We start from the raw sequence: 18,407 nt of genomic DNA, 5'->3' as shown, positions 1-18,407 counted from the left end.
TATATGTGAGGATTGATTGTAAAGTTACTTTTTCATCACCATCATAACTGCAAATGATGGCTAAATGAGCCAGTTGACAAATGAGGACTACCATATCTTACAATAATTATATTAATTGTTAAAGTGATCCTGGCCCAGATGTGGATGAGATAGAGAATATAGAATTTGGTCATCTGAATAGTTTTTGTTGTTGTTGTTGTTGTTTTAAGTAGTGGCAATAGTAAGCTTCAGCCAGCAAATTATTTTAGTCTTCCTCTAGAGGACTGGATGATAGAGTTAAAGAATTATTATTGCTTAATACATCTCATCGGTACTTGGACAGATGTAAATCTTTGCTCTCTGCTAAATAGAAACCTAACAAGCTTTATGCATTTAAAACCAAATATTTATTACACTGAACAAGCAACAGAAAAATCTAGTAAGCTGGCTTCTAGTTATAAGCAAGGTACTATTAGATGGACTATTCAGGGTACGAATTAGAATATCTATACAATTTCCAGACTCATTGATCAACCGCTTTTGAATTTTACTCTAAACAATATAATACTAATTCTTCTGCAGAAGATGAGATGGATTTTTTTTAACAGGAGGCCAATTTATACATTTATCATAAGATCAGGTTTCTAATTTTGCTTGACCTTTCCTGTTTTAAGAAATCATCACCACAATTACATTTATAAAATTGGGAAAGATTCCTTGACCTGATAGTTTTCCAGTTGATTAGTATAAAAAGTATACTAGGTTTGTTTCCTATTTTTACTAGAGGTTTTTAGTGAAACTTTTGAAATACACCCCTGCCTTTCAGTTGTAATGAGGCAAACATCACAATTATTGCCAAGTAAACAATACTTCTATAGGTCTTCTAACTATAGACATATTTCCTTGATACATCTAGATCAGTGTTTCTCAACCTTGGCAACTTTAAGATGTGTGGACTGGCTGGGGAATTCTGGGAGTTGAAGTCCACACATCTTAAAGTTGCCAAGGTTGAGAAACACTTATCTAGATGCTAAGATTGCAGGGTATCCTAACTATAGTGTATTCAGTTCAGGCTGGATTTATACAGGATTATCAAGCTAACAATTTTAGATTTTTAATTGAAGTTCTTGCTTTAATTCAGAATAGAGGATTAGGTTATGGGGTTGGTTGGTTGGTTGGTTGGTTGGTTGGTTGGTTGGTTGGTTTGAGGGGAGGAAACGTAGCGGCAAGGAAGAATAATTTCAAGCAAATGTGGTTAAAGTTTTTGGGGTTATTCTTAATATGACCCCATTTTTGTTTTTCCTTTTCTGTTATTTGCTTTGCTGATTGATTCTGTGTTGTGTTCATCCTTTAATCAAGTTGTCTCTATTAGTATTTTTCCTTTGTTGATTTCTTTAGCATAGTAAAAACATTTTATAAAAAAAACAAATATTTCTGTCCTGCACCAATAAGCAACTAAAAAGGAAATACGTATTAATTTTGTAGATATCTGCAAACAGTATCTATTGGATGTTGTATTATAGAAACCATGAGTAAACGTTTTGGACCCTGTAATTCAGTTCCACAATAATGACAGGCAGGAAGTTTCCGGAGCTTTCAGGAGCCTATCGGGAGCCACAGTAATATGGAGAAGATGCTGCTCTGCAAGGTACATTTCCTACTACATCATTATCCAAAACAAATGATGAAATTGGGAGAGTACAGGGAAGCCATGGATGAAACCGAGCCTTGAGCCACTGCAACACATCTTCTGCCCCTTTTGTAGGTCTACTGATGTTGCCTGGGTGTTCGAAAGGGGCAAGTCTTGCATTGTAGCACTTGCTTTATCCCCTGTGCCCCTGTAGAAACTGTGGACTTGGTGGTCACATCTGTACCTCCATCTACTCAAGAAGCATATTCATGCAAAAATGAATCGGGGATAACAACACATTCATTTCTGCATAAATAGGCCATGTACATCCTCATTCCTCCATAACTCCATGTGAAGGTATTTGCAGCTGATGAAATGTAACCTGATGCTCTTCAGGTATGCTTTATTACAATTATCACAATCGCAGTGGACGATGATGGGTGGGGGGCAGTACCTTGGAGAAAGTTGGATTCAGGATGCTGCTGATCTCAAATGGATCTTTTAAAAATGTCCTCCTCAATCATTATCTGTTTTATCTCTTCCAGAAGCTTTCCAATTACGAGTCTTTTTGGCTGTTCTCTTCTTCTATTACTCTTTCCATCTCGGTATCATTGGCACTATTACATCTGCTAGCTACCCTACAAAACCATACATTCAGTTTAATTCAAAGCAGGGGAGGGAAACCATGAAGGTGTGCAGCCACTGAATTATGTAAATATTATGTAATATCCTGAAGTGCCCGGGGAATTCATGAATTCCCCTTACTCTAGCAAGTGCAAGTATAATAAGGAGTCATTTCAGTTTCCTTATTATTTCTGATAGACATATCAGGAATCAGAGAATGAAATAAATAATCAAACAGAGATCAACTGCTTCTTTCCTTTACTTGATGGCTTTCCTACTTCATGTTAGCAGTTTATATAACACCATTAAAAGCTAAAGCTGAAGCTCTTCCATTAAAGATCAGTATGAATTACAAATCAAAAACATCACTGATTTGTGAGCTCAGTGGAGCTTATTCCCATTTAAAATATATGTGTTTCCAGCCATGCTAGTCTTAACAAACTAGTTTTTTTGTTATATCTACATCTCCCATCATGGGCATCTGATTGGAGAATGCTATTGCTTGCACTCTACACTTATATTTCTGTATGCACTGTCATGAAGATATTTTGTTCTTCAAAATTTGTTTATGAGTCCAGAAATAAAGTAGTACATTCGTGTGTGTGTGTGTATTTGTCTTTTTGTGTATATTTGTTTTTTTCCAGAGTTTATTTCTAATTGGCATTAGAGAGATTCTTTGGACATATATGCCCCTTAGGTATTCCACTGTCTTGTCTAGGGATTAAGATGGCATAAATGATTTAATAAATAACAGTAATAATTACTATATTTACAATCAACCAACCAAACATTCCCTGTAGGGATTGACATGCCAAAATTTTACTAATTTCATCACACAGAACTGTTGTTTCTAGCACCCTTGCTCAATTAAAGAAATTTTAACTCTCATATATGTTTTAGTCAAAGGATTGATTGATTACTTTAGACCAGGTTTATGGATAAGCACTGGCTGAAACAGAAAAATAAAACTTTAAACTCTCCTTCAGATGAGGCAGGAACCTGACATCGCTTTAAGAATATGTATTCTCTCTTCCCACACTCACAGAGTGGGGTTTTTGAAGGATGTATGTAATATTAGTAATTGGTAAATCAACTGCCTGAACATTTTAAATCAAACTTTTGACAGATTGTATGGGAATGATCTGTGGACTAGATGGGCCTTTGGTCTGATCCAGCAGGACTTTTCTGATATTTTTATGTTTGGAGAAATTTCAGACATAAAAGTTTCAGATGATTAGGCACAATCCTACATACATTATTCATTTCTGCAAGTAATTTATTTATTTATTTATTTGCTTGCTTGCTTGCTTGCTTGCTTGCAAAATTTTTTATACTGCCCACTCAAAAAGATTCCAAGTGGTATATAATAAAACTTTAGCAGTGTAATACGTCAGCTAAAAAGGCAAATGCTATCTTACAGTGCATGAACAGGAGCACTGAGTCCAGATCATTGGAAGTGACTGTTCCACTTTATCTTGCTCTGGTCACACCCCACTTATATGACTGTCTCTAGTTCTGGACACCACCATTCAAAAAGAAGAATGACACACTGGAGCCAATTCTGGCAAGATAGTAAAGATGGATGTGGAAACCAAGCCCTGTGAGGATTGGTTAAAGGATCTGAGTATTACGTTTTGCATACAGGAAAGATGACTGAAGGGGGATATAATACTAGTCTTCAAATATCTGAAGGACTGTCACACAGGAGAAAGAGTAAAGTTACTTTCTATTGCCCTAGAAGATCGGACCAAAACCAATGGTTTAAAGTGATAAGGAAGGAGATTCAGGCTCGGTATCAGGAAGCATTTTCTGACTGTACAAGCTGTCAGACAGTGGAACGGGCTGCCGCATGAAGTGGTGAGTTTTCCTTCGCTAGAGGCCTGCAAACTGAAGCTGGGCAGACATCTTTCAGAGATGGTGTAGTGCAGTGTTGTCCAAACTTGGCCACTTTAAGATGAGTAGACTTCAACTCCCAGAATTCCCCAGCCAGCATGGCTGGCTGGGGAATTCTGGGAGTTGAAGTCCACTTATCTTAGTGGCCAAGTTTGGACAACACTGGTGTAGTGGATCCTGCAAGGGATTGAACTAGACTTCTGTGGTCCCTCCTCCAGCTCTATATTTCTATGATTCCATGAATATATAGATGCATTCCACAATAACAATATCTCAGTCTTAAAATATAATAAAATCCTAACCCAAATTGCAGAAAATGGTCTCTTAGCACTTACCAAGTAGGTGTTGAATGCCTGTTTAAAAAAAGAAGAATACTCAGTGCTTTCCAGAATGCCAAGAGCAAAGAGACAGAACACACTTTTGAGGGTAGCATCTTCCATAATATGGGAGCAATCACAGAGGAGGTCTATCTTCTAGTCCACATTCTTCTCATCTTTCAGAGAAGTGGGAACATTAGCATGCACTCTCTAGACACCCTCACAGGATGGCAGAATCATACTGGATTCTTGGTGTAATCTAGTGTGATGCCATAATGAACTTTATATGTAAAGCACTTTTGACTTGAGCCTGAACCAGTGCAGTAACCACAAATGGGTATATTCTGCAAAATCAAATTTCCCTTGAGATCAACTTGAGCCATGCATTCTGCACCAGTTGAAATTTCCAAGATGTCATCAAGAGCAGTCCCTTGTATATCACATTGCAATAATCCAGGGACTTGGCGATAAGGACATAAGTTATCACCAAGGCTTCCTGGTTCAGGTAGGTTTGTAACTGGCAAAGTATAGCAAAGGCTTCCTCTGGTCACAAGACCTAACTTCTGTTCAAGCAGGAGATATAAGTCCAGGAGAACCCATAAGCCACAGACCTAATCCTTCAGGGGGAGTGTAACACCATCTACAGCAACATCTGGAGAGCCTAAACATTTAAAGGCAAACAGCAGTTCCATCATGACACCAACTCAAGAATTCTACCTCATCTTCGACCTAGCCTGGGGTAATGATCTAAAGTTGACCCAACATGATGCATAACCTCTCCCAGCAGTTCCATATAGACATGGGGGAGAGGTTGAAGCTCTGTGGTATTCCACACTGGAACAGCCTCAGATTTGATCACTCTTCCCCCATGATTTTTTAGTAGAAGTGGAACCGCTGAAAAATGGTCCCTCCAACCTCCAACCCTTGTATGTTGAACTTGTTTGGAAGGATAACATGGACTTCAAATCAAATCAAACTTTATTCCAGTCATCAGCCAGCAAAGAAATTGACACTCAAATATCCAAAATATCCAAAACTAATTGACAATGTCAGGATAATTAGGAAAAGTACATACAGACAAAGAATTTTGACTAAAAGACAATATTGTTTTCTCCCCTCCTTCCTGCATCCAAGGTACCGTGGAGCCTTGCTGTCACTCATCCCATTGGAGAGAGCTTTGGCTGGCAACATGGTAGAGGGCAGTACAGTGGTGGGGATCCTAAATTGCCATTTCTTATGAGAATCCCCCTTTTATTGTACATTTTGGATAGGACCCAGACATGTTATCAATCAATTCAATTCAACAGGAGAATTAAAAACATGTACTTAAGTGACTCCAACTGAAATCAATGGGATAATGAAATATTTTACATTCACTAGACTATGACCTTGGTTGGCTAATTGCTCCCTGCAAAATTGATCCCTGCAAAAGCTAATTGCACAAACAAGTTTCTAGAACCATCCATGAAATGGTTCTTAGCTAAAGCACCATAACCTTATGGGATTTGATTTTGAGCAGGCTGGGAAATGTGAGGATCAGAAACAAGGTTGAAAAACCATTCCTGGTTGTTGACAGGTCACTTTTGTTTAAAAGCTGTAAAGTGAAAAATAGGCTACCCATGGAATCTTTGATTAATGGGAGCTTTTCAAATGAAATGTATTGAGACATGTGCTAATGATGCTCTATTATGTTCTGTACACCGCAGCATTTACTCATTCTGCTACTCATTCTGCTATGATCCATTATGAGTTTCCAAACATGAGTGAAATTGATCCCTGCACATTGATTCCCACATTCCCACCTTGGCCAACTCAAAGTAGAACCTGGACAAGATCAGCCTATGCCATTTAGGAACCCAAAAGACCAGATTGGGGGAAGCTGGGGTGATAAGGGGGGACGGGGAGGTGGAAATATTGTGTGGCTTGAGAAAATAAGCAGAATTTTCTTGTTTATTTGTCTTTTCTCCTACCAATTCAGCACCACAATCTTGAGTGCATGCTACAGCCTTTTCTTTATGGATGTTTTTATTGATTACATTTTAATCCCATGCTTCCTCTAAGGACTTCAGGCCTAGGCACTTGTTTGCCTCTTAATTCATAACCCCTTGAACTGAAAGACATAGTTCCGCAAGCCACCCCTCAATATGAAGGGCTAGATTCATCACTGGGCTAAGTGGTGCACCTGCATCTCCAGGGAGCCAAGACTGCCAACTTCACTGCAGGCCAATGGCATTTTGCTGCCTGAGGCAGAACAAATAATGACTTCAAGCCACCTGTGTCAAGGTGCAGAGTGCCCAAAGTCAACTCAATTAGGAGGCATAAAAACCAATCCCTGCCAGTAACAATAGAGTAATAACAAAATGAATAACTATTCCTATCAAGCCATGTTCTACCTTTTCATGACATCCCAGATCCGCTGCCTGAGACAGCTGCTTCATTCCTAAGAGCAGAACTGGTCCCAGCTCAACCAGTTCCTGTTTTGCAGCGTCACTACAAGATGCCTGCTGCCAACTGTTTTGCTGGCCAGTCATCAGCAGTCCACATTGCTTCGGTCTTCTCTTGCCCAAGAAAGCCACATCCTAGAGTCTTACTTCTCCCCTCAGATGCTGTGGAGCAGGAAGGGTCCTCCTCATTAACCCAGGTTGGCTGACTCTCTGGAGGAGAACAGACTGTAAATCCACAGGGGCAGAAGAATCTGACAGCTCCACTTGAACCTGTGTGGCAGAAAGGGTGCTGGTGCAGGAAGGGAAGGTGCAGGACACAGGTGTAGACATCAACAGGAGAGAGTGGCAGATCTAACTGAATGCAGCAATCATCTGAATTCCCACTCCAGCCTTCCCAGGCTCAATCAGAATCCTTGATAGTTGCTGTATGAGCCACTGACATTTCCCTCCCTTGCCTTTCTCTGTGGAAGTGCTTCAATTCTTCAGCTACCTCCTGGGCATTGCTGGATGAGAATTCTGGGAACTAGGAGAAGCTAAAAGGGGCAGACTCAGAAACACTAGTGAGATAAGGGCTAAATCTGGCCCATACTCTTCCTTCTGGAGACCCCAGTTACAGAGAATTGGTGTTGTTTTTATCTATCCATCTTGGATTCACTAAAGTATAATGGCATGTTCAGAGAGTGGAATAGAATATTGGTGATTGAGTCTTTGGGTATGTCTGGGCATGTGTGTGTGAGAGAGAGATGGAAGGGAAAAGAGAAATGATATGTAATATGGAAGTTGTCTTTTTTAGAATTTAGAAGTAATTACAACTATTCAATCTACCAGAATGAACACACTTTCCAGTTTGATCAGCAAAACACTAAAAAACAAAAGTTGGGTTAAAACAGCATGTTAAACATTAAATACAGATTAACAAAACACAATTGATGTGTTCATATAACATGTAATGCCCTTCTTCCCTTCCCCCACACCTCAAATATTTTGGATTAATGTGATTGGTTCACTCAACTGGAGTGTCATTCCAGAACAAGCTGAACCATAAACTACCAAACTATTTTAGACTAGCCTAACATGTTGTGGGAAGAACCTACGCAATGCATTCAATAGCTCTATTGCGATAGAGTCACCGTCATTAGAAGTTACTGGGTTAGCTATCACCAGGAGTAAGGTGGCCTTTTAATTCAGTGATCCAGGTACTGAGATCATAATACTGTCATGCTAGTGATGGCCAGATTCTTTAAGAACTTGTGAAAACCTGAAATGCAAGATAGGGTTGGCCCTACATCTAGCCCTCAAGGGCATTGCATGTGCACCCAAACATAACCTTATCATAAAGACATTTCAATTCAACACCAATGTTAGGCACCAAATCATTTTTAATTTATTTTCAAGGTTATTAAATATATCCTATCATACACATATATAAGGGGAAAAAAGTCTATCAGCATTACCATGAAGTATAACAATAATGACTGACAATCAGAACAAATGTTGAAGTTACTTCTCATTCTGATAATTTTTTCCTATTTACTGTAAGCGTGTACCTATGAATCTAGTTCCAGGATTCTTGAGATGGAAGAAAGTTCATTGGCACCCTGGAAATAAGGTTTATTAGGAGTCCTTCATACTGTTTGGATATTGTTGTTTGTCAATAAGTGTAGAGGAAGGCAGAGAGAGCCTTGCGAAGGAACGCAAGCGCTGTTAGCAGATAAAAGAGACAGTAATCAACACCTCAGTCCTGGGAAAGGTGGGAGCATGAGAAAGAGATTCAAAATAACCACACCTCGATTCTGTTTGGGAAACTGGCAGGTTTTCAGGATTCTATTATACCATTAGAAATAGAATCTCATTAGTCCTCGTGGGGTCTGTTTCCTGACCTGGCCTACCTCTAAGTGTTGAAAATGAAATGAGTTCCTGACACACTTTGACATTTGTAATGTGGCTGCAAGGAATGGACTCTGAATAGGGAAGCACCGCAGCATGACTCCATGCTAATTGAAGACTCTCTCTCTCTGCACATGTATGCATTTCTGAAGCTGCCTCAGTATTCAGGCCAACTGAACCATTCAGCCCACTACTGCCCTTGAGCCAAAGAAGCTTGGACAAAAGTCTTTCCTAGCTAAGCTTTTTGTATAACCACAAATGCAAGCGGATGTGTTCAGGTTCTTTGGCATTCACATGTACCTTTCCCAATCACAAATAAATCAATGATCCAATGCCATTCTCTCCCAGAATCAAGGAAGCTCCAGAGAACTGAACTGCTGTTGTTTTTTACAAGCTGAACAATCACTCAAAAGAAGCACCCAAAGAAAGCCTACTTGTCTGACTCTTAAGATGTGAAGGTTAATCTGTTTAGTGAAAGATGTCCAAATTCAGTCTATGCATGGACATTTTTGAGGTCACTTTATGGATACATGAAAAAGTAGAAAGGAGCCATTATCAGCTGAGCTTATGTGTACAGCCCTAAGAAATCATATTTAAATTAATGGCCCAGTACGGAGATTCCATTAGCTATCATGGCTAATAGCTATGGCTAGATCTATCCTCCACAAATAAGTCTAATACCTTCTTGGACCTATATCAGTCAGTGGCAAGGGTCAGATCAGATTGTGGCACTGAATTCTGGAAATTCAGGGAAACCTTTTTACCTTATCTGCCTTGAATGTATTGCCTTCTCCCTTGTTCTAATCATTTAAAAAAGGGGGGGGGGGAATTCCATCCATATGTCCAATTTCTATCACAATTTCTCTTAATTGCTTTTTTAAAAAAATACATTTTAAGCTTTTCCTTTTAGCAAGTCACTCTAATACTATCACCATTTTGGGTTCTCAACCCTACAACATCCATTTTTTGAGAAATAACTATCCATCAGACTTCCCAAATGCAGTTCCAGTATTTACCTTAAACTTCAATGGCTGATGACTATGCCAATTTTAGGGCTTGGCAGAGTTGACTCCAACACATCTGGAAGACACCGCGTTGGGGAAGGTGCTATGAATACATGGTATGAGATACAGTGTTCCAAATATAATTATTTTGTGAGCAAGAAATTAGGCAATTCTGCTACCTAACAGCCAAATATTGCATAAGTTTGCTTCTTTTCACTTCCATCCCATTCTTTTTTTTCTTTTGTCCAATATTTCCTAAATTATATGCAAATTACCCTGTGAGTCTGTTTTAGTTAAAGAAGAGGGCTAAAAAATATTTTCCTGAATTCAGGAAAAATGAATTCACTCAGAAGGGACCCCTGCTGTCAGATAAAGTAGTTCTGTGAGATGGTGGGGTAAACCACCCTGAAGAGCTCAAAAGGTACCCCTTCTTTCCCACTATTGATAGCATTTTGAAAGAGAGCCCTTTCATGTGGCCCATCACCATCTAGGTCAGTAGAATAGGAGATGAGCAGTTCAGATCTAGGGGGCACAATCCATTAAGAACTCCATTCAGTGAAGGGATCTGGGGAGGAACAGTATTTATTTGTTTCCCATTCCATTTCTTGAACGGCAGATTTTGGAGTAGCAAAGACTGACAGTTCTGATCCATGAGATACAGAATTATAGGAATGTTTACTTGTGCAAATCCAGGTGAACTGGATTGGAATGGAAGCAGCACGTTTCAGTTCAGTTCAATTAAGACCCTGCAAAAAAAAAAATTTCCCAGGGTGAGGGGGAATATGCTCCACGTTAATTAGTAATGGTTGGGGGGACAGAATTTGTCCCCTTTGCCACAAAAGAAAGCAAGAGAGGAGCACAACATGGCACATCCCCCCAATGCCCAAATCCCAGTTCTTTTCAAAAATAAAAGAAAACAAAACCAATCAATTTTTTTTTGAACACCAAACAGGAAGGAAGGTTACCCCAAGTGGAGGAGGGTAGGCCCTCTTCTGCCATGGGTGGGCTGTGACCAGAGCGTATGATAGGCTGTGGGGGTCGAGGTAATTTTTTAAAAACATATGGTCTTTCATCCGTTCCTTCAAGGCACATTATGACCAGCCACATCAAGGTACATTCCACTATCTAGTGTTTTTCTAACCCCCTGCCCCCATTCCCAAAACCGCAAATTCTATTGTTCCCACCTCCCCTTGCTATTTTCTTTTCCCCCAATCTCCTTCATGTTGTAGATCTGCAGATCTGGAGTCAGTGTGGTGGCTGGGTGAGATCTTTCTCTCTCTCTCTCTCTCTCTCTCTCTCTCTCTCTCTCTCTCTCTCTTTCTTTCTTTTCCTTTCTTTCTCAAGAGTAGGGAGTGACAGATGGTGGTCTCGCTTTCCCCAGAGAGCGAGATCTCCCTACACGCGAGCGCATGTCAATCTCCGCAGCTCATGTGATAACTCCAGCGGATGACGTGCCAGCCATATGGTCTGGCATCAGAGTTGGTACCCCTCTGCCTGCTCGAAGCGTGCCACTTCCCTCCTCCTTTTGGATAAGACAGTGAAGGAGACGGGGTGGACCTCAAGGCGTCTTTCCCCCCCTTTCCTCCCCCCCATTTTTTTTCCTCCTTACTCCCAAAAGATGCGGGGTCTGAGGACTTGAGGACTCCTCAACTCAGCTTTGGAGGTAAGTTATGTAAGGAAGGGGGGGCAGAAACTTAAACACTAGGTTGCAACTTGTCTCATCTCACCCCACCCCTGGCCACTTTTTAAATCCCCCCTTGCAGTTCTTATCTTTCTCTTTTCTCTCCCCCCCCCCCCCCCAGTCTTTTGCACACCCCAATCGATTTGTATCTTTGAGGAAGAATGAATGAAGTGCAGGGTGGGAGTGGGGAGAGATAGAAAAGCTGTCTCTACATCTCTAAGATGTAATAGATCCAAAACCTTTTATGTAGTAAAGGCCGGTTTTGTATAGGAAGGAAGCTTATTTGACACCCATTCAAAACCACTTAAAAAAAAAAGCAAAAGAAAGCAAAAGAAAATAATTTGGTAATTTGTCACCCTGAAATAAAATTATGTTTTTTAAAAGGTGTGGGGCAAAATGAACACACATACAAGCACATATACATGCATGCATGCATACATACATACATACATACATACTGTGGCCTTATAGAATCAGATCTCCAGCAATTACGGTGCGAAAAGCTTCCTATCTTTTCTAATCTCATCTATCAAGGGATTTATTCTAGCCTCAGGGTTTATCTGCGGCGGGGTTTGGTTCGTCGTGGGCTTCTCTCTCTCCGTCTCTCTCTTAACACTCCCTTGCCTCCCCCCCCCCCCCCCCCGCTCGGAAGGCAAAATAAAATGACTGCAAACACTCGCGCACAAAACTGGCACATGGACCCATCAGTTTCTCCGGCAGCTCAATCTTCTCCCAGGAAAATGGTCTCAGGTCTGGATGTGCGGGTGATTGGGGGGGGGGGAGTGGAGAGGGGGGGTGAGAGAGAGGGAGAGGGAGAGGAGCAAGCAGGAGGAGGAGGAAGACGGATCGGAAAGGGAGAATCTGCCGAAGATGCCAGAGCCTCGAGGGTCGCCCTGATAAGGAGGAGGAGGAAGAGAAGAGGAGGATGGTGATGGTGATGGTGATGATGATGATGATGATGATGATGATGATGATGATGCCATAGCCAGAGAAGGAACGTTTGAATCCTTTCTCCTCCTCCCAGGGAGCATGGAGAGAACCCTCGGACAGGAAAACCGGCGGGGGAAAAAACAAAAACCGGGGCCCGACGGAGAAGTTATCAGGATTTTGACAAGCAAGGGAGGGACGCGGCGTGAAGATTGCGGGGTCGGTGGGGTTTCCGCGCTGCGAAGTGTCTACCTTCAGAAATGTAATGCTCGTTTTAATTCTTCTTGGAATTAAACCTAGGAAAGCTAAAGCAAAGGTTCCGGTTTTCTAAGCGGAGAAGGGGGCAGGAATTGGAGAGAAAAGTTCGAGGTTTAGCTGGGCATTCTCGAGATCTCCGCCTCAGAGCTGTGCTAGCGAGAGCAGCCGCCGTATGCTCTAACGTGCCGGGATGCAGATGAGACAGGTTTAATGATTTTTAATTCCATTAAATCTGGTAAACTAATCAAAAGACTTAAGGGGGGCGAGGCTGAAAAACACAGCTCTGAGTCCCCGCAAGAAACGGAGAAAAATCCATTGTATTTCGATACAACAAAAGGAAGGGGGGTTATTTGTAAAGAACCGGGATCAAACAGAAATAATCAAGCTCAGCTTTGCACCAATTCAGCGGGAAAGCAATGCAGACAGCAATTAATGTTAATCACACTTTTTAAACGAGTCAATTGTTTTCAGGGAAGGAGTGGGGGAAACCTATTTCAGGCAAGTTCTTAACAAATCTTCCTGCCCTCTCCCCCTAAAGCTCTGGCTTTGTGTGTATGTGCGGTGTATGTGTACATACCCGTGCATATGTGCAATACTTTAAAAAAATGAAACGGGGAGGGAACAAGAGAGGTTGGCTGCCACCATGCAAAGGTAAAACGAGTACATTTCAACAGGGGTCCTTGCATGCTCTTCGCGCAAATTGGTTGGGAGGAGAGATTCGTTTGGGAGGCTGCTCAATAAAGAGGTTCAGACAAGCTTTAGAACAGTTGTATCCTGTGATTTGGAAGGTGGAATCCCCCCCCCCACACACACACACACAAAGGTTAGGTGAGAAACCTGGGTAACAAGGAAGACATTAGGCACAAGCTTTTGCAGAAGAAGGTTTGTTTTGGAAACTCCGTGTGTGTGTGTGTGTGTGTGTGTGTGTGTGAGGGGGGGAGGGAGGGAGGGAGGGAGGGAGGGAGGGAGGGAGGGTAATGATAATTGACCTATAGTTTAAAACCGGACCCTAAAATAATACCATAAAAAACTCCAGCTCAGCTGGGAACAGGTTGAGGTTTTGGCAAGAGGTGGGTGTCTGAAGAAAGTCCTTCTTTCTCCCTCCAAACCACCCAAGGATCTTGTGGCCAGGCTGACAGCAAAGGTCTCTATTTGAGGAAGGGAGGGCCTTCCAACATCTTGGCCTGGAAGATTGAAATCTGTATACCAGAGAAACTGACAGCCTTCCCAGCAATTGGCTGGAACAGGATGAGCAACCAAACTATCCGTGGGTTGAGGTAATCTTCCAGGGGTCCAGAGTAGTTGATTAGTGGCTGTTGAGTGGTGGCTGTTGAAAGCAACTTGTGTGACTATTTTTCGTTGCCATTCTTCCCTTCTTTCCGGCCCGCTCAATCCGTGCGCCTTTCCCCTCCCTCCCTTCTTCCCCGCCCCTATGTCACCCCTCCAGCCACCATGTTGACGCGCCTCTTCAGTGAACCCAGCTTGATCCCAGAAGTTCAGAAATTCTCCAGCTGGGCGGACGATTGTGAAGAGGATGAGTCGAGCGACAAAGAGGAGCGGAAAAGCAAGAGCTGCCCTCTCCAGGAGGAGCCGAACGACGCGGAGGTAAAAGAGGAGAACGACCTGGGCGCTGATGAAGAGGAGGAGGAGGAGGAGGAGGAAGGGGTCGAGGAAGCGGAAGGCGATCGGCCTAAGAAACGGGGCCCCAAAAAGAGAAAAATGACCAAGGCCAGGCTGGAGCGCTCCAAGCTGCGGCGCCAAAAGGCCAACGCCCGGGAACGCAACCGGATGCACGACCTCAATGCCGCCTTGGACAACCTCCGCAAGGTCGTGCCTTGTTACTCCAAAACGCAGAAATTGTCCAAGATCGAAACCTTGCGGCTGGCCAAGAACTACATCTGGGCCCTGTCCGAGATCCTTCGCTCGGGCAAGAGGCCGGACTTGGTGTCCTACGTGCAGACTTTGTGCAAAGGCTTGTCCCAGCCGACCACTAACTTGGTGGCCGGTTGCCTCCAGCTCAACTCGAGGAATTTCCTTACCGAGCAAGGCCAGGAGGCCGGGAGATACCACGGGCCCAACTCCACCTTTGCCATGCACCCCTACACCTACCAGTGCTCGCGGATCTCCAGCGCGCAGTGCGCTTCCAGCACCATGGCTAGCTCCCACGCCTTGCGGACGCACGCCTACTGCGCCACCTACGAGTCCCTCTATGGGAACGCCTCACCAGACTACAATAGCTCGGAATACGATGGGCCCCTGAGCCCCCCTTTGTGCGTGAACGGGAATTTTTCCCTCAAGCAAGACTCTTCCCCCGACCACGAGAAAAATTACCATTATTCTATGCACTACTCCGCCCTCCCAAGTTCTCGCCCCTCCGGGCACAATTTGGTGTTCGGGTCTTCCGGAATGCGCAGTGGCGTCCACTCCGAGAACGTTTTGCCTTACGAGATGCACCTCCATCACGACCGAGGTCCGATGTACGAGGAGCTCAATGCTTTTTTCCATAACTAGCGCCTTTCCCCCTGTTCCCACCGGCGCTTTGGGCGTCGCGTTCCCCTACCGGTTCCACGGGTAACCGTGACCACTTGTAGATTTCCAGTGGACTGGACTGGGAAAGGGAGGGGGTATTCGGGTGAAACAAACTAAACAGAAAGAGACAGAATGAGAGAGAGAGGGAGAGAGAGAGACTAAATAGATCCTCGGCCTCCTCTGATATTCCCCTGTACTTCGTCCCGAGAGCTGCAATTTTTTAATTCAACTGTGAACCACTTTTCTCCTAACAGTTAACAAAAAAACGGAGGGGGGGGGGAATAAAACAATAATCATTCCGATCCGTGAACTAATTGAGCCGGACGTTCTTGTTTTGAAGCTGGGGGGGGGGGGGGGAGCCCGATCCAACAGCCTCTTGAGCTGAAGCACCGGGTTTGAATCCTTTCGAATCTCGTTGAATTCGACGGGTCGCATTCGGTTTTCAGTCAAGGGCTTCAGTTGAAATGGAAAGTCGGTGGAGTTTTTACGCGCCTTGGTTTCCGCGGGACTCCAAACGTGATTGGGAGTCACATTATAAACCGAATCTGCGACTTCCCTGTCCCCACTAAGTACTATGAAAAGAAATCTGGTGCAATATATATGCTAACACAATTTTATATTTAAAAACAAACAAAAGAACTCTATAGCTAATAGACTGTTTAGCCGAGATTTTGCCCATCCGAAAACCAAGTTTTAAATCCAAATTGGTATTGTTAGGAGAGAGGATCACATTATTCAAAATTAAGGAGGAGGGGAGAGTCAAAGTTTCACCCTATCCTAATGGATTGCCTATACTAAATCATGCCTTATGGGTATTTAAACTAGAATTTTCTTAAAGTTCAATATGGCTTTAGAATAAAACAGTTTGTAAAGGGCAGGTGATGGGAGGAGGTTTTCCATCCTTCCAGCAGTTGAATCAAGAATTCCCCGAAAAAAGTATCTATGCCGTCTGCAATCCTTTACATGTTTAGCTGGGAGTTAGTCTTATTAAGCTTAATGGGACTTACTTCCGTGTAAACATGTATCAGCTTGCACAAGTAAGGGTGTTAAAATATTTGCAAACTTTAAATCAAACTTTCAATGCAGTGAGAACTTGAAAAAGCAATAAAGGGGCAAACAGATGATAAATATATTCTATCTCTATCTATGCAAGTAGGTACTGAAACTAGGGAAAGAGATTTTTAAAAGGAAGGGAAAGAGGAAAGAAAAAAGAAAAACATCAACAACAAAAAGAATCCATATGAAATGTTAGAAATATGGACCAACAAACTCGCTGAGGTTTAAAATCGTGCACTTTTTTGATTTGGGGGAAACGGACTGTGGGATGTTTCCCTGGTATTTAACAATCACTGACTTTTTGAACCACCCTTGTAACCCCAAGTAACTTATTTTCCAAAATTTGTGTGTCATGCTGTTTTTTACCTGTTTTAAAAATGTTAATGAAAAATGTGGGGGGAAAAGATTTTTATGAAATGGCAAAATGTTTTGTTATGCATGGATAGGTTGGGGAAACGCAAATATGCAAATTTTAAAGGTGATGTGAAGAGAACACTATTATGCTTAATATTTATGTTGGCTTATCCCCCCCTCCCTTAATAGTAACCTACGTTCTTTCTTTCTGTAATGGGTTTTGGGGAGGGGAAGCATATGTTTATGTAACAATACACCATATATAAATCTCTCTATAAAAAAAAACAAAAACAGTAACTTCTAAGGACTCAGACCAGTATATTTTCCCCCAACACAGTAATATTTCATTTCTTGTTCATTTGATGACTTTATTTGAGCAAGAGGAGGATAAAAAAAATATTGCCTCCAATTTTTCCCTCCTTTTAATATGACCTCCATCACCTTTAGACATACCAGCATTTTTAAAATTCAAAGGCAAAGAACTTACATTTCTGAACAATGTTTTTAAAACAAAACAACAAAAATCAACAATGTTTTACAGAAAAAGAAAAGAAAACTAACAGAGAGAGAGAGAGAGAGAGAGAAAGGAAGTTGTAGACAATATGAAATGTCTATGGGACACCAGAAGTGCTTTTTTTTGTGTGTTTCTGTTCAGTTTCCTTAAGATGAATAAATATTTACGTCAAATGATATGCTAAACAAAAAAAAATCTCAAAGTCTTGTTTTAAATAAGAAGGACTATTTTATCTCTATCTATCTATCTATTTATTTATCTATCTATCCATCCTAATCCTTTCTAGTTTGGTTTATAGCACGGTATTCTGCATTTTAGAGAGGAAAAAAAAATTTACAACTCCTTTTAAACAAAATAATACAGGTCAAAAGGCAAAGAGGTTATAAAGTGCAGACCTTCTCCTTGCCCCTTCCAAAATAACAGCATCCACATTTTTTAAAAATCAGGAACATGGGACAAAGTTTAGCTGTGAACTTCAGACTTAAAAAAAGATACATTATTGGTTAGAAAGAGAGAGGGAGGAAGTGTAAAATTCTGGTACACAGTGGCATGCTTTAAACATTAATTTGTTGCTCTTTCCTGAAATTATTTCCAACATTTTTTGATGGTCTGAGTGCTGCAAGTCAGCTATGATCTTATTTAGTGAATTGAAGCAGCATCCTAAGAAGACAATTAATACATAATAGATGTTGACTTGATTCCCTCAGCACTAGTTTACTTCAAAGAAGTAACGCTAAATGTATATATAGGCAAGATCTCATTCTTTCATTCTGGCCAGTCATGTTTCCAAGAGAGGGGACTGAGACAAGCTCTCAGTCCCAGAACAAACTCTCAATCCAAAGATGACCCAAGACATTAAAATAACTTTAAAGCAGCTTTAGTTTGACAATCAGCCTTCAGAGGCCTGCTTAAAATATATTTGAATTCTTCCACCATCTTTGTCTGTTTCTGAACACATAAAGTACACTTTTTATGTGCTGTGGAGTGGGGGAGGAAACCTACTTCTCATTTTATAAAGACTAATGCAGTTTCCTCCTCTTGGACAGATGGCATTTTCCCTGCATACTCACCCCCCCTCACCACGCACATACACACACACATACACATGCATCACTTCTCTCTCTGTTTCTTTCTCTCACACACACCCATACGCATAGCCACCCACACCCACACAACCCCACTTTCTTTGTAGTCACCTAAGCAAGTAGAAATTCAAGACAAAGTACAGACAAACGCAAATGATGTGCTCCAGTTTTAAAGCAAGCAAATCATATCTAGCAACTAAACATTGATGAATAATAAATTGTTGA

The 18,407-nt window shown here is 41.8% G+C and overlaps 1 protein-coding gene across 1 annotated transcript; it reads left to right on the top strand.

Moving 5' to 3' along the window:
- Nucleotides 1–14,096: 14,096 nt before the first annotated feature.
- On the top strand, nt 14,097–15,419 carry NEUROD2 (neuronal differentiation 2). Its single transcript, XM_007424207.2, has one exon. The coding sequence runs from the start codon at nt 14,097–14,099 to the stop codon at nt 15,153–15,155; it is 1,059 nt and encodes a 352-aa protein (XP_007424269.1). The 3' UTR covers nt 15,156–15,419.
- Nucleotides 15,420–18,407: the final 2,988 nt, after the last annotated feature.

The sequence above is a fragment of the Python bivittatus genome, unplaced genomic scaffold, assembly GCF_059951505.1.
Source record: "Python bivittatus isolate LINGU-HERP-01145 unplaced genomic scaffold, Pbiv_v1 ctg000410_np1212, whole genome shotgun sequence".
Lineage (NCBI taxonomy): Eukaryota > Metazoa > Chordata > Lepidosauria > Squamata > Pythonidae > Python > Python bivittatus.
The sequence above is the reverse complement of the archived record's forward strand: the minus strand, read 5'-3'. Positions and strand labels throughout refer to the sequence as shown.

Coding starts and splice junctions, on each gene's coding strand:
- NEUROD2 (XM_007424207.2), top strand. CDS start 14,097: ATGTTGACGCGCCTCTTCAGTGAACCCAGCTTGATCCCAGAAGTTCAG.